The sequence below is a fragment of the Chelonoidis abingdonii genome, chromosome 7 (assembly GCF_003597395.2).
Source record: "Chelonoidis abingdonii isolate Lonesome George chromosome 7, CheloAbing_2.0, whole genome shotgun sequence".
NCBI lineage: Eukaryota > Metazoa > Chordata > Testudines > Testudinidae > Chelonoidis > Chelonoidis abingdonii.
This window is the reverse complement of record NC_133775.1, coordinates 101,892,706-101,914,739: the sequence shown is the minus strand read 5'-3', so window position 1 is coordinate 101,914,739 and position 22,034 is coordinate 101,892,706. Positions and strand designations below refer to the sequence as shown.

Genomic DNA, 22,034 nt, shown 5'->3' with positions numbered 1-22,034 from the left:
CTGTACTGGATTTGAACCAATGACCTTGAGATGAAGGACTCCCTATGCTAGCGCCGTTAGCCAGCTGATCTCTTCTAGTTATGTATTGTTTAAAACCAAGACTTTGAAGCTCTGGAATAAGCAGGCACATCACCCACTGACGGTCATGGGACTTACCCTGCTAACTCCAGAGCTGAATTTGGATCAGTGTTCCTAAATTGATTGCTTTCCCTTCATTATTTTTTAAAAGCACTTCCTGTGGTGGTTTGATGGCTTTTTGTTCTGCAGGGGTGGTCATTCTATTGTACAACGTTTTGAAATGAAACAAAACCAGATCCACTCTACTCATGACTGCAAAAGCTGTAGTGATATGAATGGCAAGTTTGGGACCGGTACTGTAGAGTGATTGTGTGTGTTGTTTTTTGGAAGCACAGAAGCAGTCAGCAGCAATCCAGATCTTCTCTTTAGATCTTCGGCATCGCTTCAGAATCCGCTCTCCTTTTTTGTGTGTGAAAGGGCTGCTGTTGTGTTCTCTGACATGGTTGTGTGTTCTCCTCACAGGCAGTTTGAACAGATCCTTTGTTTAAAAAAACAACAAAAAAAGAGCTATGAACCAGACAGTGTCCATGTGGAGCACAAGAAATACAGTGCAGAGCAGCCTGCAGTGCTCTGTGAACAAGGCAATATCAAAGACGGGAGAGAAGAACTGACTAGCCCCCTGAGTTAATGGAGGCTAGAAAGCGCAATGGCATTGCAGTATACAGGACAGACAGTAATGTGTAGTGAGGTGGTATGCAAGGTATACATATGGAGTGCTTGCAGATGTGAGAGCAGTGGTTGCAAAGTCTAATCAGCAGCAAAAGGCAGCATTGTCTAGAGGGTAGAGCACAGGACTGGGAGTCAGAAACACAACCCAGGTCTCCCGGCTTTGATCCTGACCTGTTGCATGACCGCAGGCAAGTCACTTCCTGTCTGTTTCCCCTCCTCCCTTTGTCTGTCTTGTCTATTTCGATTCTTTGGAGCAGGACTTGGCTAATGTGCACGCTGCCTAGCACAGGGGGACCCTGCTATCAGTTGTTGTCTGTAGGTATAGTGCTAATACAAATAATTAATAACAGTGCTTTAAATTAAGACATGAAGCAAGCAAGGCTTGATTCGGGATTGTCAAAGACCTTAAGGGGTTTTTGAAAGGGTGTATGGGATAAGTTGAATGAATTCATCCAGTCATTCCGACACGTCCAAAGAGGCCTTACGAGATGCTATATTTGTACTGAATATGCGTGCTTGGGCTTGGATGGAACCGTATATCACCCACTCCTATTCTCTTGCTAACTTCCCTCCCCCCTTCCCTTTCAGCTTATAGTGTCACGTGTTCAGATGCTTCCTGGCTGGGAAGAATAAAAGGCATGTGAAAAGTGGTGCCTTCTGATCAATGGAACAGGTTGGAGTGACCTACTGGAGTGTGGAGGGGTGGGGGGTAGCTGCAGCTCTACTTGGCTGGGCTGTGGAGCTGAGCATAATGATCTAGAGATCTAGCAGAATGCAAACTGCAGAGTTATCAGCTTGTGGGTGGGCGTGCGAGCCCACACGATAGTTATTTTTGTTGGCTGTGTCCTATAAGTGCTACAAAGGGAGATGATGATCTCAGATCCATCTCTCTGAGCTATTCATGTATTGATCTCTGCATAAGTGCCTCTGACTCTGTCCTCCTCCTCTTTCTTCAATAAACATATCCGTGTCTTGCTTGCTCTGAAGCACATATAAGGGGTGTTACCATAGCACCTGGGAGACTTTTATGGACCATTCTGTAATATCCTTTGTTCAGGACCTTTTCTTCAGTTGGGGAGAATTCTCATTCTCTCTCTTTTAAGCCCACCTGCTTTGAATACCACCAGGGATTTGATTTGACTTCACAGATGTGGGTCTTTTGCTTGTAAAGATGTTCTGGGTTCCTTTACATGACCTTTTATTATTGTGTTTTTTTTTAATTTGTTCAGTTCAATGCAAGACTTTATTGGTTTTACTTAGGGACCAGGTCCTGCTCATCCTGCTCACACAGAGTGTAGTTCATCTCACTTGTGTGAATAAGGCCAGAGCTAGATGTAGTTCCCAGTGTCAGGACTTTGTTGAAACTTGGCTGTCTTCCTGTGTCTGTTTAATCCCATACCACCTGCTGTGCTCATAGCATATGGAGCTTTGTCATGTCATGTCAAAGATGACTTGAACATTTCCTTTACATACATGCAGCCAGTAACTGTTTTTCACAGAGGATGAGTACAGAACTATTCCTCGGAATCCCACAGCAGCAGCACCGAGTGACTGAATTTCTCAGTGTAGTGATTATTCGTATCCTGGTACAAGATTTGACATTTTGTTCAATTTCTCTTTTGTCTAACTTAATTGCTTTCTTCTATTTTACATCTGCAGCTGGAATTTGCTTTTCTTCCCTGGCTTCTCAAAATGCTGATAACCTGGAGGTGTAATGTCCCTTTCTGTAACTGATCATAAAAGGTGGCCTCAGGGATCCTTTCTTGCAACACACACAGTATTCTTTTGTTACTGAAATGCACGCGTGCACGCACCCTGTTCCTAATCAAGCTCAAAGTCAGCTACACTGGAGTATGCACGCGTAGGCTGTTGAGCAGACACAAGTTTGGTATATCTCCAATGGAGTCTCTTGTTGTTGGCTGCCTTTTTTTTAAGTTAACCTTAGATTTCCCTTGGCCTGTCCCTCTGGATATGACTGTCCCTTGGCCAAAAAAAATGCTAGTGAAGGAGTGGTGGTTTCTGCAGAGATTTTCCTGGTTTCCCAGTTTGTGGGAAGAGACCCTCAGGAGATTACCCATAATTAGTTCTTATAGCCTATCAAAAGACAACTTCTTTGTCACTGTCTGTGCTTAGTCCTATATGAGAGCAGTTAATCGTGTCCTATTGTTTTCTCATACATTTGAGTTTGGGTGAATATCAGGAAGTTCTCTTCATCCAAGCACCCAGCTCAGGGAAAATGTATTTGAACCAGGCCAATCTCTTCAGTCTGCAGAACTGTGCTGGAAGCCTCAGGAGAAGAGGCTGCCAGAAGATTACCCCGTTCTAGGCATGCTATTCTTGGGGTTCCTCTCCCCCATTGCAGTTCTTAGGGCATGAAACAGTGCGCACACACCCTGAGTGAAGGGAAGCCTCTCTCATTGCCTCGTGATATCACCCTTTGATGTTTAGAAGGTGGCACTAATGGACTTCTGTCAGTCATCCTGGACCTTCAGGGATAGTGATTGGGTTCAGGGCTTTCAATATGTTTTTTAATTAGGGGTAGAGGGAGCGTTTCCACTGGGTGTATGGGGAATCGAAGTGGAGGGGAGGAGAAAAGCAAACAAACATTGAATGCCGATTTGAACTGATTTCAGGAGACATGACTGAAAGTAAAGCAAAGAAGATTGAAATAAAAGACGTTGATGGGCAAACACTGAGTAAGCTGATTGATTACATCTACACAGCTGAAATAGAGGTCACGGAAGAGAACGTGCAGGTAAGCTGGACCCAATACCTCCTGGAAACTGAAGGGAAAAAACCTTCATGGCTTAAATCACAGACTGAGGAACTGTCACCGTAACTGATGCCTGCAACCTACACAAAATGAAGGGCAGAGTGTGACGCAAGCTACCTTTCTTTTCTGTATTGTTTTGAGGCACTTTACTGCTTTTTTCCCCCGCATGTACGTCATGTTACATTTAGTCTTCATTTCATGTTCTGTTTATAAGATCAGACACACAAGGTGGGTGAGGTAATCTTTTACTTGTCCCACTTCTGTTGGTGAGAGAGAGGCTTATGAGTTTACGTGCTTGTCTCTCTCACCAACAGAAGTGGGTCCAGTAAAAGATTACCTCACCCACCTTGTGTGTCTAATATCCTGGAACCGACATGGCTACAACACCACTGCATATAATAAAACTAGGCATTTGCCTTCCAAGCAGCCGTGCTAACTTGTCGGGTCAGTCTGTCGGTGAAGAGACACTAAAATAAGTGTAAGTGAGATGGTGATCTTAAGTTCCCAATAAGAAAACTCCTGTGGTGGTTGGTTTTTAGTTCTTAAGGGTAGTCATTTGGGTTGTGTGAAGCTTTGAGTAGAATGCAAATTTACAGCTAAAATTAGAGCTTGCATAGACGCTTCCAGTTCCTCCTTCCTTCCTTTGTATTCTGTCTAGACTTGAAGTTTTTTGGGGGAAGGACATTGGTTCTGGTTCTATTCTCACACTGATATAAATCAGGCGTATCTCAAAAGGAGTTATGCCAGTGTTAATTTTGTGGGGGAGCAGATTTGGGCTCCTCTATACCAGTCTGTAAAGCACTTAATACCCTGTTGGTAATATACAGATAATAAAAAATACTAGTTAGCTGAGATGGGTGGAGGAGAGGGTTATCTTATATGGAACCTGCCAATACAAAATAAGAATTACAAATATGATTCAATTTTGGTTATAAAGTCCTATTTTTGGGAGCTATTTGTGAAGAGAAGAGAGTCACAGGCTGATAGGTCATCGTGTCGAGTGGGAAATAGGCAAGGGACCATCAAAAGGATCAATATGTTAAAGATTGTGAGGTGCTGAGATACGTTAGTGGGGGCATGAAAGAGACTTGGATAGCTCCCAAATAATGTGTATTGGGAAATGTTCTCCCTCTAGGAGCTTGCATCTCATGGGGTGGGATATGGCTTACACATTGCCAAGATTGGTTTGTCTGTCTTATGGTAAACATCAAGTGGTTCAGATTGTTTGTCTCTTCTATCCAAACGCTTGCTTACGGGGCCTGAACAGAGGCCGGGGTCTTACTAATAGAACCCAACCACTGCTTTTGCTCTAAAGCCTTGTGGTGAGACTAATAGGTAAAGTAAGAGCCCTATCTATCCTCTTTCAAAGATATTTGCAGTCAAACTAGTTCAAACCCAAGTGGATAGAGGCCTAGAAAAGTCCAATAGGAATAGAGATATGTGCATGATCTAAATAAAACAAACTCCCAAACAGCATCACCCCCATGTGACTTATTTAAATGTCACCTTGCCCCCTTTTGAAAGCCCAGAATTAAGTTAATACAGGAAACTGCATTAACTTAAAGAAAGTGAAACTGATTAGAAACAAAGATGAAACTGACTATTTAGTCTGTTTCAATATCCAAGTTGATATTGTAATGGAAATATCTTATATAGAATTTAACATAGTCTTATATTGAAACCAATAGGACAGAAATTACTCTTAAACACTCATAGCAATGCATAGAGAATGATCTCCTTTTCCATGATCTCTTTTTTTAACCATTCTACAGAAGATAATGAACAGTTCTGTTCCTCCCATAGAGCTATGTGATGGCTATAGAAAGGAGATCATTCTTTGTCTCTTTCTCTTTGCATAGCTATCCGAAGAAGTTCAAACAGAAGAGTAAGACTATTAATGTCTCAGGTGTATCTACTAAAAAGAAGAGAGGAATTTTTTATACTGATTTCCCCCCCCCCCCACACACACCTCTCCAAGCCCTACATCACTGTCCCAATGTTTCTTGCCTCCAACCATGCCACTCAAGGCGAGTCATTTTAAAAGTAGTGTTATCTTGACTTGTCTCTCTTATGCTTTCAGAGTTTACTCCTGTGTTCTCTTTAGTGTGTCTGAAATACTGCAGGCTTTAATTTCTTTTTTACTCACTGGAATACCCATATTCTCATGTCCCAAGTTTTGTCTTTCTAGTTGGCCAGCTGTGGATTTCTAAAGGGATTTTGTACAGTTTGACCATGATTTTCAAATTTTCTCAACTGGTGGAAGAAACCATTTTTTGGTACAGTTGGCACCAAGTGGTGCCAAATGTTTTCATTACAGAAGTTACAAGAACTGAGTCAGGTTCTACAGTCAGGTAAATAAATGAAGACTTAGGATCCTGTTGTGAGGAAAAGGGAAATGAGAGCAATTGAGCCTAGAAAAGATGTCACCGAAGGTAGCGTCAAGGGAGTGAATATTCCAGCATGTGCCCAGAGTTTGAGCAATGTGCAGCACTTGATGAAATAGGCTGCAATAGATTTTAGCAACCACTTATTTGCTATGATGGGCTTAAAGTACAGGAAATGGAGACATCTGTTGTGCAGGTGGTGCTGAATGTTGTGCAGAGCTGCAGTAGATCTTCTGAAGTGTAATAGGCAGTATTCACGGGGTGAAGTTCCATCGTCCAGGGCACATCTTTTTGTAACTATGCATCATTTAATTACATGGGATTTCCATAGTAGGGAAGACTCGCTTCAAAAGGGCCAAGTGACCTAGAGTCAGTTCAGGTTTTCTGCATAGTAACGAATGTCAGGGTTCATGTAGTTCTCCTTGTCACAGGGATCCAGATTCCCCCCCTGTGGCAAGTAGAGGGAGGCCAGGGAGTCATTCATCTTTCTCTTCTGGTCTGGTGTGGAATACTCATTACAGAGAATGGATATGGGGGAGAATCCCCCTCTGCCACGCAGCAATCTGAGGAAATCTTGACATGGGGTTTCCACCCTGTTGCCTCTTGCTGTAATGTGGTGTGAATTTTTGTTCTCCTCTGCCCCCCCCTTCCCCGATTGTGTGTGTGTTTGTAAAAGCTGGCCCTAAGGAACTTGCAGGAACATGTGATTATTGTGGGTCCAGTTGCATACATTCCCTTTTGGCTTCACTGGAAGCAGCAGGTGTACCTCTGAGCAGAGCCTGCGGCCCAGTGTATTCTAGTTACGTGGCTTGGTAAAACCCTGCAAATCTGGCTGTTCCAGCAGGCTGCTGTTGTGCCAATTATGTGGATTTCCCAGTGAAGAGAAGACTTCAAATTGTAGCTGAAATGAATGTCTCCCCAGTGGCTTTCCATTGCTCTTCTCAAAGCTGCTGGCTCACTAAAGAGTTACGGGGAACAAAGGCCAGCTGCTGACAAAGGCTCAAGGCCACTTCCCCCGAGTGGAGATAAAGTCAAGGTAGAGAATTAAAGTGCCGCCAGGTTTCTGAAGAACCTTGTAATGCTGTGAGCTTGATGAGAGTTCACTTGAACATAAAAGGGCCCAGGAAGGGGGATTAGAGCAGTTCTGCTTTGCTGAGCCAGCGCTAGTTCACTGTGGTGCTGGAACAATTTTTGTAGTGGAGGCGCAGAATGCAGAAACCATGTATTTGGGTGGTTGTTACTACTTCAAGCCAGGGGGTGCGGTCGCACCCTGGTTCCAACTCCTATGGTAGTCCAGCAATTTGGAGAGAGACGCTGCTCTGTCAGCCTCATGAGGGCTGGACCAGTGAGGTGTCATTAGCATGGGGCTCCCACAAAAATTGTCCCCCTCAGCCTGTGATAAGTGTCTTGGCCCTGTTGCAGAGAGGAGGGCGAGGGACAGTAGGAGGGACATGATTGGGTTCATGTTTAAACAAAACCGCATTCTCTTCCCCAGAACCAGGAAGGGGTGCAGTGCAGCATTATATTGAGCATGTGTTCTGGAAATGCCTGTCCTGTATTTGTTGCACAGTGACCAGCTGGTGGAATCTTGGGTGGGCATGGAATCTCAGAGGGGCTGGGATTATCCTCCCCAGGGAAACTCTACCAAAAATACCTCAGTCCTGGACTTCACCAACCTCCCTGCTCAAATAAATGCTGCTCTTCAAGTGTCTTTGTAAGCTCCAAGGATAGGTAAATCTTCTCTGGCAAGGATGCTGTAGCAGTGCCTAGAGAAGAGGTGACTCCGTCAGATGCAGGGATATTACTCCAGAAATCGTCCATTCCATTCGGTTGTGGAATGCTAATGCAAGACCCCTTCGAGGCCCCCTACACACAGCACATCACTGGGCACAGACCATTAACGGAGCTGCTTAATTAAATGCGTGCGTCCAAGAAATTACCATCCTAATTGAGTAAGTCATTGTCAATAAGTATCATTAGGATAAACTGGTTCCCTGGGAATGGACTGATTAAGCTGCTTCCACAATTAAACTTTCCAGTTAGGGGCAGGATGCTGTGTTTGAGTGCTTCCCTGTGCGCTCATTGCATGAGGAATGCGTGTGTATATGATATTCGTAGAATGAATAATGCCTGAGAAGACAAGGCGTGAGGGGAAATAGCTAGAGCCTTTGATTTTTTAAAAACGATTACAGATGAATGTGGTCTGTAAAATGTAATTAAAAACCTCCCATAAACTGCAGCATTTTGGAGCCTTCAGGGTTGCACCCTTTTACCCCGCACATCTCTGGCAAAATTGGAAACTGTTGTTTAAAAACAACCTGGGCATACGGGAAAGCCGTGAATAAGAGTGAGAGTCCTTCAGCATAGTGTTAAGGAAGCCTGATTCCTTGCTATAGGAGATATTCTTGTCTTGCATCTGTCTCTAATGGAGTACCAAAGAGATCACCTTAATATCGCTCTGCTGTGGCTGTTCAGTTTTAACAGGACCCAAACTGGGGTTCCTCCCCAATCCCTTAGAAAGAATTAGAGGCCAGTATCGTCTGATGGAAAATGGACAAGGAAGGGAAACTCATAGCGCCTAAAAATCATAGCGTGGGTTTTGCAGTCGCAGTCTGATGTGGGAATAGGCTGAGTTGTTGCACGCTCTCCCAGTCGTTTCCCAACAGACACATTTGGCCATTCTACACTATAAAGTTCAGGAAGGAATATTTTGGGGGAGTGAGCAGCTGGAGTTGCCTCCCCCGCACCTTTCATTTTATATCCACCAGTTTTTTTCTCTTCTTTCCTTGTTTCTCCATGTGGAGATGTTAGCACATGTCTGTTTGGTTCATCCCATGCACGCCCACATGGAAGCATTTCACTTGCAGTGCTGCTGCAGTATTTCCCCCAGGGAAAGCATTTAAATGCAGGAGCTACTCTTCGTTCCGAGCTGCTAGTGCTGGTTGGACATCATTTGGAGAGCGGAGCAATAAGGCAAATTCTGTCTCTTAGACAAACCAGACAAATCAAAGGAAGCTGAATGTAGCTTCCTCTCAGTCCCACATGGCGTTTGCGGCTGCTCATCTAACAGCACTGTGTTTTCATCTGCCTTCCGCATGGAGGATACATGTGCTTCTGTGTCTCAAACTATGCAGAGCACTTTCCAGGAAGAGGCTGCAAGGAAGCAGCAGCTCTTCAGGACATCTGTTCGGGAAGCAGCCTTCGGTCCTCTGCTGATGTGCAGAGTACCTTTAGTTAATGACGATGTGTGGTTTGTCGGGGAGGGTTACAATGCCAGATCTAAATCTTTGGCCACGTCTAGACTACGCGCCGTATCGGCGCGTTACAATCGATTGCTCGGGGATCGATATATCATGTCTCATCTAGATGGGATATATCGATCCCTGAGCGCGCTTAGATCGATTCCGGAACTCCACCAAGACGAACGGATTTCCGGATTCGACATGGCGAGCCGCGGACATCGATCCCGCACGGTGAAGACAGGTGAGTAAATCGATTTTAGATATTCGATTTCAGCTACGCTATTCTCGTAGCTGAAATTGCGTATCTAAAATCGATTTTCGCGCGTCGTGTAGACCTGGCCTTTGATTCAGACCTGCCCCCTCAACCTGAATGGGCTGTGTAGGTCTACTTACATGTCATGCTTCTGTCATGTTTATCTGGCCCTCGTTACTGTAGCATCTGAATTACTCTCAATATTTAATGTATTTAAGCTCTCAACACCCTTGTGTGGCAGGACAGTGCTACTATCCCTGTATGACTGAGGATAAACTGCCTCTGTGCCTAATTGACTTCCCTGAGATCACACAGGTCGTCTGTGGCAGCTCAGTGACCTCAACCAAACATTTAGAAAAATACAATCCCATGCAAATAGTGTTCAGCAAAACAAGAATCTGCGAACCAGCAACAGCAGCTGCTGAGATCTGGATATTGCAGCTTATAGCCATGTGTCAGATTCCAGATATAAGTCATCCCAATAGAGAATTTCAGTGGTAAATGTAGCACAGGTTTTGATGCGACTTTCAAAGGAAGACTGAAGTTTTAGCCAGGAAGCTGCTGTAGTTGAGAAACCAGATGATTAGCATTTGCTGTCTGAATTGCATCCAGCAACTGGAATTCAAGCATTAAGAGCCAAATCTGCAAAAACTTGCCTGGATTATAGTGGAATTGAGATTTAGCTGGGGTATGTGATTAGGCAGGGCATTTCCTCCTGTTGTTTCTAAAGGAAACATACACAGTGCTAACGGATATCCTTAGCTGGGTTTTCGTGTTTTCTGGTAGAAACAAGACTGGTGGAGAGGCACACAGCTTTGAAAAGAGAGAGCAGCAACCCACTTATCTGTTGATACACTATTTCTCTCTCTCTCGCTCGCTTTAAGCATCCGGTGATGATGGCTCTTTTCCATGCAGCAGACCAAATGCTTATGTCCTGGGGAATTTTTCCACTACTCAGAGTAAAGTACCCTTTACCTCTTACATGCCCAGTGTTCTAATAGGAGGGGTTCTTGGAAGTTTGTGGCTTTGTTGTGCAGTTGTAACCTAGAACAGTACAGCTTTATTATGGATGGCCTCTTTCATGCAGATTTTATCCCAAAACACACACAGAAATCCTCTCACTCAGCTTGCTAAGGACAGTACATTAGGAAGCTGTGAAGTATTGCTACGGGCGGCGTAACCTCTGCTTGTAGTGAATCTGGGGGGATTTTTCTCCTTGGGATGGTTATGTAAGCTGTGTGCACACCCCGACGTTGATCTAAGGAGGGGGTTTTAGTAGAATAATGAGAGAGTAGAAAGTTGTTCATAGCTAGCTGTTAAGATAATACTGCTCTCGCCTTTTTAACTTAATCAACCAGACAAACTAATCTGTTCCTGGGATCGAAGTGTTTGGCCAAAACAGCCCCATAGGTTAATTGATTTCTTTGTTTTATTGTTGCCTGTTAGGGTTGTAGCTGTCTGTGAAAGTTACTGCTTGATAATATTAACATGTAATCCAATTGATTAGATTTTTTTCCTTGGAATGGATCAGTGGCTTAGAATGTACCTAAGGGCAGGTTGCTGGTTTACTGCTATTCTGCTGAGATGTATGGGGGAGGGGAAGGCTTGGGGGGAAAACCATTTTTGCTTCTCACCAACACTGAGTTGGAGTAAGGTGAGCTTTTTTAAGAGGCTTCTGTTTCCCTGGATGAGAAAAATTTAGAAGTGGATGACATGTTTTGAAACCCCATTAATGTGTGGCTGGTGTTCCCATTAAGAGAGAATTCCTAGCACCAGCCAGAGTTAGGAAAACATGGACTCAAAAACAGATCGCAGTGCATTGGCAAAAGACAAGAGAAGAGAAAAACATAAGGAGCTGATGTGACGGCTGCGATATCTAGCCTGACTTTATCTCTGACTTCCTGTCCAGGGACTCTGAAGGCATTTTTCTTTTGCAGATGAACAGTGCTAAATGCTGTAGGCCCAGCTCTCATCCTGGCTTTATCCTTGCCTCCACTTTTGCCCTCTCAATTCTTTGGTTGGAATTTCCAGTGCCTGGACACTTATGTACCTCATTTGTGGATGCTGTCGAGTATTTCAGCATCTAAATCCTATAAGTGGCATCTGCAGTTCCGTGGGTGCAAAGATGTGACCGTTGTTTGAGTATTAGGGCTGCCCACCAAGAGAATAGTTCTGTACCTGAAAACCTTTTGAACTGAAAAGGGGTTGTGGAGCACGTTAACAGCTCCTTGCCAGTACACAGCATCCGCCTGCAAATAAAGGGTTGGTTTTTTTGGGTTGGAAACTCAAAGATTCCAGTTGGTTGGGGTCCTAAGCAGAATGGAATATTTGTGGGGTTTGAGTTCCGTCCCATGCCTGCAAATAATATTATGCTCTTCAGAACAAAGGCTGCACAAGGGACCTACTGTCAACCAACTGTGGATTTTAGGTGGTTGGCTGTAGCATGCCCATTGTGCTGTCTCTGCTCTGCCTGTGCGACTTCTTCAGTGGGGAAGAAGGGAGGAGGGGACCTTCACTGTTAGGTGCCCCGAGATGTTGCTGCTTTTGCGAGTCACCACATGAGGGAAGGAACCTCTGTCCATAGATGCTCCTAAATCCTTAGCATCTCTTGTGCCCCCCTCCCCCAGTAAAAACCCAGTTTATGCCAGGAATCACTGTTGCCTCTTGTGCTAACTCTGGTTTCTCTTTTTCTCTTCCCCCAATTCCTTCCTGCTCTCAGGTTTTGTTGCCAGCTGCTAGCTTATTGCAATTAATGGATGTTAGACAAAATTGCTGTGATTTTCTCCAGTCCCAGCTGCACCCCACAAATTGCCTTGGAATTCGAGCCTTTGCAGATGTGCACACCTGCACTGAACTTCTGCAGCAGGCAAATGCCTATGCAGGTGAGCAAAACATCCTAGCTTATCCCAGCCACTTAAAGAGTTTGGTCCCAAGTATAAAGGATACTTGGGGTTGGAATCATTACCAACTCGTACTTTTAATGTTTCCAAAGAATATGCAATGGGCTGCTTTACTGGACTTTGCAGGGCTCTGACATGTGATGGTCTTGCATAAGACGGAGGCCTTTCAGAATAATGGAAGCTTTGGAGGTGAAATGAAGGACTTTAGTTTAATTTGTTATGGGAAATGTAGAAAGGTGTTAGGTGAATTATGTCCTTTATGTGTTCTTAAATCAGTAGTAGAAATACAGCTGCTTCTTCTGGAAAAAACACTCAATAGAACAGAGACTGAATATCTTGTCTACTTGTCTTATCGAGTTTTTCTCCCTTGCTCCTCTTGTGTGAGTGCAACCTTTCAAAGTGTATTGTAATGGGCTCATCTGACTGATCCTTTGGGGATTTATGTTACTAAGACCAATGAGGGGGAAATTGCTCTCACAGTTTTCTCAAATATTTATCCATAAGCTAACTGAAAAGCATGTCTATTAATCTTAGATTTGCCAGTATTTTGTCTTTCTATCTCTCTGTACCAGACCTCATATGCTGCAGTGTGTGTAATAGAGAACGCAATCCTTAGTTCAGTCTCTTAATACATTTGATCTATATTCTATAGATACATTTTACGCTTAAGATGAAAAATTGGGGGAGGGGGGCAGGGAGAGGTTGTTTTTGTTTTATACTCGGAAGCAGCCTTAGGCAGTAACTATTCATTAATCCCAATGGGCAATTGTGAACTTACTTATTTCTTGATATCACTTGCAGTGGTTCTCTTACAGACCATGTGAGCCCAAATCTGTCTAGTTGCATTGGGCATTACGTTATCTACCAAGAACTCTGTTTAATCTAAACGAGCAAAAAGAAGGCTGAGTATCTGGACGGCTAAAAGCCAAACCCTAATGCAAGGTGCTCAGTCGCTGAGAACATTTTCTACTTAAATGGGAGTCAGTCCAGTTACAAAGCTACTGTTACAATTTACAGCTGCACCAAAGGGTGCCCAGTCACGCTCAAAGCCTCCCTGACTTCAGCGAGTTCCGATATACCAAGTCGTACCAGAAGTTAACGTCCACGCTCTGGGTAACATCTGATGACTGCAAGTCTTGGAGATTAATGCTGGGCTTGGATAGAAAGGTTCCCACTATTAGCAGCCGTGCCGCCTGCTACAGACATTGTTCAAAGTGTGCAAGGCTCTGTCTGTCCCAAACAGACTGTCATTCTGCCCCACCTCAGCTAAATTCAATTTAAATGGTCCCAGCACACAGCAGAAACTCTTTTGGTGGCCTTCGGATGAGGAATGCTAGCTGCCTTGTGCTATCAAGGCCCTTTTGCTAGTTACTGAGCAGTGTCAGCCATGTTGATGGAGCAGTCTGTATTCCTCTTCTTTGGCAGCTGGTAGCTAACAACAACAAACCTGCGCTAGTTTGATGTGCATTCTAGGAGCAGTTGTCTAGGCAAACAGGCTTAGGGACAAATCCTGAGCTGATGTACATTGTCCTCGTTCCATTGACTTTGAAGGAAGTAGGACAACTGACACCTGTGGAGGAAATGCCTCTTCAATTTAATGGCTGACTTAATTGGATAATAACCTATTGCATAATACTGATTTCTCAATGACGTCTGTTTATAGTCGCTACCCGCTTTTCTGCCTGCCTGCGTTGTCCAGGAGGTTTGTTCCTGTATCTGTTAGCTGGTGCCCAAGGCAGAAACCCAAGTGGACCCGAGTGAGAATTCCCCATGCTCTTAACTCCCCTGCGCCCTCTGTTCTCCAGCAGATTTGCCTTTGGGCTTTTGCCTGCTGTGCTGTGCTTTGTATAGGCACAGCAGTGCTATTCTCCCAGGTCCTTCCCCAATCAGGCTCCGCTGTCGCACTTCCTCTCCTCCTTTGCCTGGCGTTTATGGTTTTTAATCATACGGTGAGTAGGCTCTTCCAAAACAACAACGGCAAAACAGGGTAGCCACCAAATTCTCCTGCAATCTCCCTCAAATTCAGACACAACCTTTCAGCTGCTCTTGTTGCATTATCCCCTGAAGAAAAACGTACTCTGAAAGGAATGGTTCGTTGTGTAAGGGTTTGCTTGTAATACCTCATTATCCTTGTTTCCAAGACCCTGTTTAATCTTTAACCGGACAAGCAGTGCATTCTGTATGTATTTATTTGGTGGTTTGGCAATTAGAAGGCCTGCTTTATTGGCCTTCATGAGTCCTTGTTAATACAATAACCTATAGAAAGTTAATGAAACGCCATTAATAAACATGCCATTAAAATTCTTTGAGTTGTTTATGTAACAGCATTAAGCCGAGCCAGAAATCAGAGAGACTCCAAGGATTTTTAAAAGCAGCAGAGTCCTGTGGCACCTTATAGACTAACAGACATATTGGAGCATGAGCTTTTGCGGATGAATACCCACTTCGTCGGCATGCATCCGACAAAGTGGGTATTCACCCACGAAAGCTCACGCTCCAAAACGTCTGTTAGTCTGTAAGGTGCCACAGGATTCTCTGCTGCTTTTACAGATTCAGACTAACACGGCTACCCCTCTGATACTTGACCCCAAGGATTTTGTGAGATCAGTTACTCGAAAATGGCTGGTTTAAAAGCTTAAATTTTAAACGATGGAAAACTTAGGCAGGTGAAGTCGTCCTCTTTGAGAGGCCTGAAGCTGTTAAATATGTAAAATCAAAACATATTTTACATGCTTGTAACGAATAGCAAGGAATGAAATATTCACTGTCAGCTGCCCAATCCCTATTCTGTCTTGGCTGAAATGTAGATTGCATTATTCACAGCACATTAATTGTGCTGGATGGAGTCTTGTACTGTCCGCTGGCATAGGCACCACATATCAGGGCTCGATTCTCATTTATACTGAAGCCATTCGTGTGACAATGCCAATTGTAATGTACACCCATCTTTATGCAGTCAGAGTGTTCTATAAAGTGTCAGTGAGAATCAGGCCCGTTAATGTCTGAGTTTGTCCCATTAGCTGGAATAATAGTCCTTTGTGATGACCGTTTCCTAGAGGACAGCAAGAGCAGAGCGAGCGGAAAAGGAGAGATGTGAGGGAAGGCATTGCCACCTGTTCTCTGTGTTTGGTGTCATTTAACCCACATGGCACCGCGCGTGCAGTACAGAACACAACACAACACAAGCTGCGGCTCTCGCCTAGGTACTCGTGGCTGGATTTCTCAGTGCTTGAAAGTTGCTGCTCCAAGGAGAATCCCCAGCAGTAAAGATTCGTGTTGCCATATTTCAACTAAAAGATAAATGGGGCTGTACAAGCGATGGGTGAGACTAAGCGCCTTGGGGGAGGGGCGGTCTTCGTTCTGTCCTTTAGAGTACCACATGCATGATGCGCTATATACACAAATCCTATCAATTTACATCATAACATAAAACACCACTCTCTTGCAAAACATTATAATAATGGATTGGGCTGTATAAAAGAGAGGCAGCTTGCAGTAGTATGGATATTTGTCCAGCAATAAAATTCTCTGCAAACAGAGCTCAACCTTTTTAAACAATTGTCCAATTCTTTAATTATATGGACCTGTGCCCTTTGTTAAGCTTTAATATGTAACGGAAAGCAGTGTCAGATCTGAAAAGCTCTTTCAGAACTGCGTTGCAGCCAGGGAGATTGCTCCCTGTCTGATTATTTGTGACACACAAATATTGTAGGTTTTTTTTATACAATACCTCTCAAAGTCAGAATGGAGGGGGCTGGGGATGGTGGAAAGAGACTTGGGCCAGAGTGGAGTAGGTAGGTGGATGGGTAGTTGGTGGGGTCCATAGTCAGAATTATGAGGATGGAGGAAACTAGGTTTATATGTTGTGGTGATTGGAGCCTGAGGACAGTAAAAGGTTAAGTAGGTGGAAGAGAGCGATGAGGGTGTGAGCTGGGGCAGGGGAGGTCCGTGGTCAGGAAAGCTGGTGGACGTAGAGACCAGCCTAGACTGGAGTTACTGTTAAGAGGGATTTTGACCCTAGGCATTTGGCTCCCTGGAGCAGGAGAGAAAGATGCAAGTATTGGGTGTCAGCCAGGATGGGGACGGGGGGGAGAGGTTAGTGGAACTGGTGGGGCGGCACAAGAGAGGGGTCAGGGTGGAGTGTGGCTGACAGCTGTTGAGATGCCTGGGATGTTGATGGATTGGAGGTGATGGAAGGCCTAGGAGTGGAGATGGGAGGCTGATGATTTTCCATGCCCTATTTAATCGCCTCAAGCTGCCTGGAATTTCAGCAGGATGCTGTGTAATTCTTCACTTCCTGTGCGGCTGTCAGACAGCCGCTGGGTTACACGCACCAGTGCCGACAGTGGCAGTCGTGTTGAAATGATTCAAGACAGCGTTAGTGGTTTGATTTTTTTTGTTTAATAACTGGCAATGTTCAGAGCCTCCGTTCGGCAACACAGCGTTCCTTAGTGCTGCCTTATTGACTCACCAGCACCACTTCCTGCCTCACTGTGTGGGGTCTCATCCAGGTACGGAACAGATCTAATGTTGCTTAGCTTGCGAGAGCGGACCAGGATCACATCCAGAGGTGGCATGGTTGCAGGTTCCCTGTTGGCCTAGAAAGGAGCTCTTCTTTCTGAATTGCCGTTAGTAATTATACCTGTCACTGGAGAAAAATAGGTAGCAATGCTACAGAGTTTTTTGTGCCATTTTATGATTTATTGCAGTTTAGTGAATGAGTCTCTGAGGTGGCATAAATAGTATTTCAAATAACATCAGGTTGCTTTAATCTGCTCTGAAAATATTTAATCTATTCAGTGTTTTGATTCCAGTGCGATCATTTTTGTCTTGGGGCGGAGGGCGCGTTGCTGTAAGAGTAACAATTCTCTGAACACTCTAGTCCTTCTGTTGACTGAAAACATGGATTTCATTATAATTTCCCTTTCCAACTTTTGATTTTTTGAACAGAGCAGCACTTTCCCGAGGTGATGCTAGGGGAAGAATTCCTTAGCCTTAGTCTGGACCAGGTTTGCAGTTTAATATCAAGTGACAAGCTCACTGTGTCTTCCGAAGAAAAGGTACAGTAAGTTATGTAGTAATAGAGAATCTTTTTGGGCATGTTTTGAATTTTTAGTCATTTTATTGGTAACTGGTCCCATGTTATGCTGTCTTGGAGACCTTTTTCCAGCAGTGCACCGCATCTCAAAAGGAGAGGAAATTTATAACTAATAAGAATTCTAGAATTCCATCAGCGTGTTCTATCACAATTTCTTCTACATAAAGTCTTGACTGTAAAATCCAATGTTTTGTCCAGCTCCTCCCAGGGTGAGGAGGAGATTGTTTCTCTTTGGAAAACAGGAATCTCTTTTCCACAGGTGCGAAGTTCCTCTTCTAGACCCAAAGCATGAGAGATCCAACCTTACGCCTTTCACTGGTCCAGGATGTTGTGCAATTCAGAACTGGGTAATTCGGGGAGGAGGAGGAGGTCCACGATTAGGAGGAAATAAGGAAACACTTTTTTCTCTGGCAGTGTGGTGTTCTGTTTTTTAGAAAAAATCATGGTGGCTGCTGCCATTTGGAATGTCAGGCACCATACCCTATTGGTAAGGCCCTACCAAATTCATTGTCCATTTTGGTCAATTTCATGGTTATAGGATTTTAGAAATCATGAATTTCATGATTTCAGCTATTTAAATCCTGAAATTTCACAGTGCTGTAATTGTAGGGGTCCTGACCCAAACGGAAGTTGTGGGGGGAGGGGTTGCAAGGTAATTGTAATGGGGATTGCTGTACTGCTCCTTCAGAGCTGGGTGGCAGCAGCAGCGCAGAAGTAAGGCTGGTTTGGTATGGTATTGCCACCCTTACTTCTCTGCTGCTGCTGGTGGGGCGCTGCCTTTGGAGCTAGGCTCCTGGCCACCAGCCGCTGCTCTCCGGCCACCCAGCTCTGAAAGCAGTAAGGGGCGGCAACACTGCAAACCCCTAAAATAACCTTGTGAACCCCAATTTGAGAATCACTGGTCTCCCCTGTGGAATCTGTATAGTATAGGGTCAAAGACCAAATTTCACAGGGAGAGACCAGATTTCACAGTCTGGGGTGTTTTTTTCATGGTTGTGAATTTGGTAGGTCAAGTGCAGATGAAATAGCTGGAGGGAAGGATGGTCCAGTAGTTACAGGACTAGCCCAGGATTTAGGAGAAGTGGATTCAATTGCACCCACCCCCACAAACTTTCCTGTCTCACCTTGAGCAGGTTGCGTAGCCTATGTGCTTCCATTCCACACGTGTACGATGAGGAGAATAGCACTGCCCTGCCTCGCAGGGGAGTTGTGGGGATGAATATAGCAAACAGATTGTGAGGTGCTCAGATTTTATGGAAATGGAGGCCAGTTAAGCACCTAAAATGATAAACTACAATCACTATGTTCTGGTGACAATTGATCTATCACACTGACATGACCAGCTCACTCCAGGTTTGCCAGCTTCCTAATGGCACAAAACCAAACACCCTGCCCCCACTCACTACATTCTCCCTTCCTTGGTGGCTTGCTCTCCCCCACCCTCACTCACTTTCACTGGGCTGGGGCTTGGGGTTTGGGTTGAGGGGAGAGCTCCAGCTGAGGGTGCAGGCTCAGGGGTGGGGCTGGGGATGAGGGGTTTGGGGTGCAGAAAGGGGCTGCAGGCTGTGGGCTGAGGCCAAGGAATTTGGAGTGTGGGAGAGGGCTGCAGGTTGAGGTAGGGGGTGAGGGCTCTGGGGTGGGGCCGGGTATGGGGGCTTTGGGGTGCATGATGAGGCTCCAGGTTTGTGGAGGGCTCAGGCTTGGGCCTAGGGTGCAGGAGTGGATCAGGGCTCTGGCTGGGGGTGTGGGTTCTGGGGTGGGGTCAGGGCTTTGGGGTGCAGGAGGGTGCTCTGGGTTTGGGGCACAGGCTTCCCTTGGGTGGCTCCTGATCAGCAGCACAGCAGGGCTAAGACAGGCTGCCTGTCTGTCCTGATCCTGCATTGTGCACACCCCAGAAGTGCCCAGCAGATCTGACATTAGTAGGCAGTGGGGGCAGGAGGTTCCTGGCCAATGGGAGTGTGGAGCTAGTGCTTAGGGCGGGGGCAGCACGCGGAGCCCCGTGGCTTCCCCTGCCTAGGAGCTGGACCTGCTGGCCACTTCTGGGGCGCAGCATGGGGCCAGGACACGTAGGGACCTGCCTTAGTGCTGCTGCATTACCAACCAGACCTTTAATGGCCTGGTCGGTGGTGTTGATTGGAGCCGCCAGAGTTCCTTTTCTACCGGGTGTTCTGGCCGAAAACCGGACACTTGGTCACTCTAGCTCACTCACATGCAAAATCTGAGCTATAGATGTATAATGAATTTGTCATCGGGAAACTAAAAGGGAAGAACAAACTGTCATCCTGTACATATGATTTTGCCACAGATTTGCTGTGCTTGTACAGAGCAGCTTGCACAGGGTTTTACAAGCTCTTCCCATGGCTGTGTTAATAAATAGCCTTTACTGTCCGTGTTCCCACAGTTTGGAAAGCTAGCCTTTCGCTCGTCTCGTCTGGACTTCATACAGTTGAAAACATAGTTTTGTTGGTAGGTTTTGAAGTTCAGCATGCAAGACTGTAAAAGAAAATGTAAGCTGAAGCTGCACATTCAAAACAGAAGTTAATAACAGGCTAGAGATGCAAAAAGAATGGGATTAATGTAGACATGCAGGATATGTTCTGGCATCCAAAGAAAATTCCAGAAATTCAGGTCATATTGACACAGTAGTCCATTAGCTAGTGTAAACTTCAGTATTGTAGGCAGTAACATTTCTCTAACCTTGCATATTCATCTCTTCCAATGTTCTCATGTAGCAGATTCTTTTAAAATAAATTGATGCAGTAAGTAGACAAATGTTTAGAACGACATAGGGCTAAATTGTCATAAAGAGATTTTATGACAAGCGGTCACTTTTAAAGTAGGTTAAACTCTTAATGGATAAAGAAATAAGTTGAAATGCCTATTCTTGGTGTGTTCTGTGTATAATGAAACTAATGAACCAGCAAATTCCATCTTCCAGAATAGATGGATGTGTTGTAGTCAGATACCTGTAGGCCCAAACTGTATCAGGGCATTGAGAGGCACTGCTTTTGGAATATACCTGTCACCAAGTAATCTGACTTCTTTGTATACGTTTGGTCAGCCTGAAGAGTTGTCCTCTTAGTACCTCTGCTGTACGTGGGTGCATCTGTTCCTCCTTACTTCATTGCTTCTTTAACTGCAGACATAAAACATAGAAAGAGAGACCATTTTTTACAAAATGAAGTTTGTTCAGACGTATAAAAAGTAGGCGCGAACAGTGCATGAAACTGGGACTTCGCAGTAACCTGCAGAAGTGGTAACCCAGCCCCCATTACTGTGTGCTTCACAATGTTTTTAATATATTGATCCTCAAACACTAATGTGAGATAGGGCAGTGCTTTTATCCCCAATTTACAGAGTGGAGATGACTGAGGCAGAGATTAGTCACACAGGGTACCTCCACACAGCATTTTGGAGCAAGCGGGAGCAAGTCTCCCAGCCTCGGTTGATGGACCCGGGTTAGCAGGGCTTGTGCCAGTGCTCTAAAAATAGCTGTATGGACAGGGCTTTGAAGCTGTGGCTCATGATAGCGCTTGGGTCCTGAAGCCTGCCCCCATCCTTAGGCCTGGGCTGGGAAGCTGCTCACTCGCTCTCAAAGTTCTGTGTCGCTGGATACGCCGGGAGTCTGTGGCAGAACAGGGGATTGAACCCACGTCTCCTGTGTCTCGGGCTAAAATTTGCTTATTGATCCATCAGTCAAACCTAATATAATGTAACCGAGGCTGTGAGCCCAATCTCCTATGAAGATGCACCCCAAAACTGGAAGGCATGTACTCATTACTCTGAGTGTTCTAGATTCCAAGATTCTGGATGTAAGGGGTACACTTGAAATCTCTTAGGAGAGAGTGGGGCTATTTTGGTAACTGTTGATGAGAAGGACAAAGGTCAACACTGGGATATTTCACATGTATTTAGAGGCCCACACTGAATAAGTGCCAAATTTCACAATTCTGGCTCAGTGGGAACATGGGAATTGTCAGTCAGTCATCCTGTTGCAAGGATCTGGATTATATTACATAATATCTCCAACTGCCCTGCCCCCTTTCCCTGCTCAGCAGGTTTTCTCTGGAATGCCTTTTACGTTTCTAATAGGTTTTTAGTCCCTGTCTACACTAGGGCTGTAGCTGTTGTGGTTTCAACTCCTTCGTGGATGGGCCTTTACTAACTGATCTTTGTTAACAAATGTTGAACAATATGGGCAGAATGAAATGCCCTTAGATACTCCATCAAGCACCACTCTCTACCCCACAGTTGAATTATTTTAATTTTTTTTCAATACATCACAGCATGCGTGTTCTTCCAGGATTCTGTGGTGGTGGTGCTTTATTCCATGGCGTACTCTTCACTGCAGCTACTGCTATACAAAGTGTCTGTTTATTTAGTTTGTTCTTGGCCTTAAGTTTGGCCACTTATCTGAACCTGTTTGATCTGGAAATGAAGCCAGAATTCTGCTCAGACCAGGCTTCCTCACCAAATTTCCAACACCCTCTTTTTTCCCTTGTGGAAGCACAGGTTTTTTGTGGGTGGTGTTTGATCTATTTAGCTGCACTGCCTTGTTTCAACTACCGGAGGAAGGTGAAATTTAAGAACTGGAACAACAGTCAAAACAGTGGAGATTTCATTGCACATGTTGTGAG

General features: G+C 44.8%; 1 protein-coding gene across 3 annotated transcripts in view; it reads left to right on the top strand.

Moving 5' to 3' along the window:
• KLHL3 (kelch like family member 3) overlaps positions 1–22,034 on the top strand; it is a 64,159-nt gene that overhangs the window by 18,470 nt on the left and 23,655 nt on the right. For all 3 annotated transcript variants that reach the window (XR_004373741.2, XM_032780548.2, XM_032780547.2), the window contains 3 exons: positions 3,381–3,502; positions 12,119–12,281; positions 17,250–17,359. Coding sequence is in view for 2 of the 3 variants with exons in the window: in XM_032780548.2 (XP_032636439.1) it covers positions 3,381–3,502; positions 12,119–12,281; positions 17,250–17,359 (395 nt within the window). In the remaining variant the exon portion in view is untranslated. The remainder of the gene's footprint in view (positions 1–3,380; positions 3,503–12,118; positions 12,282–17,249; positions 17,360–22,034) is intronic.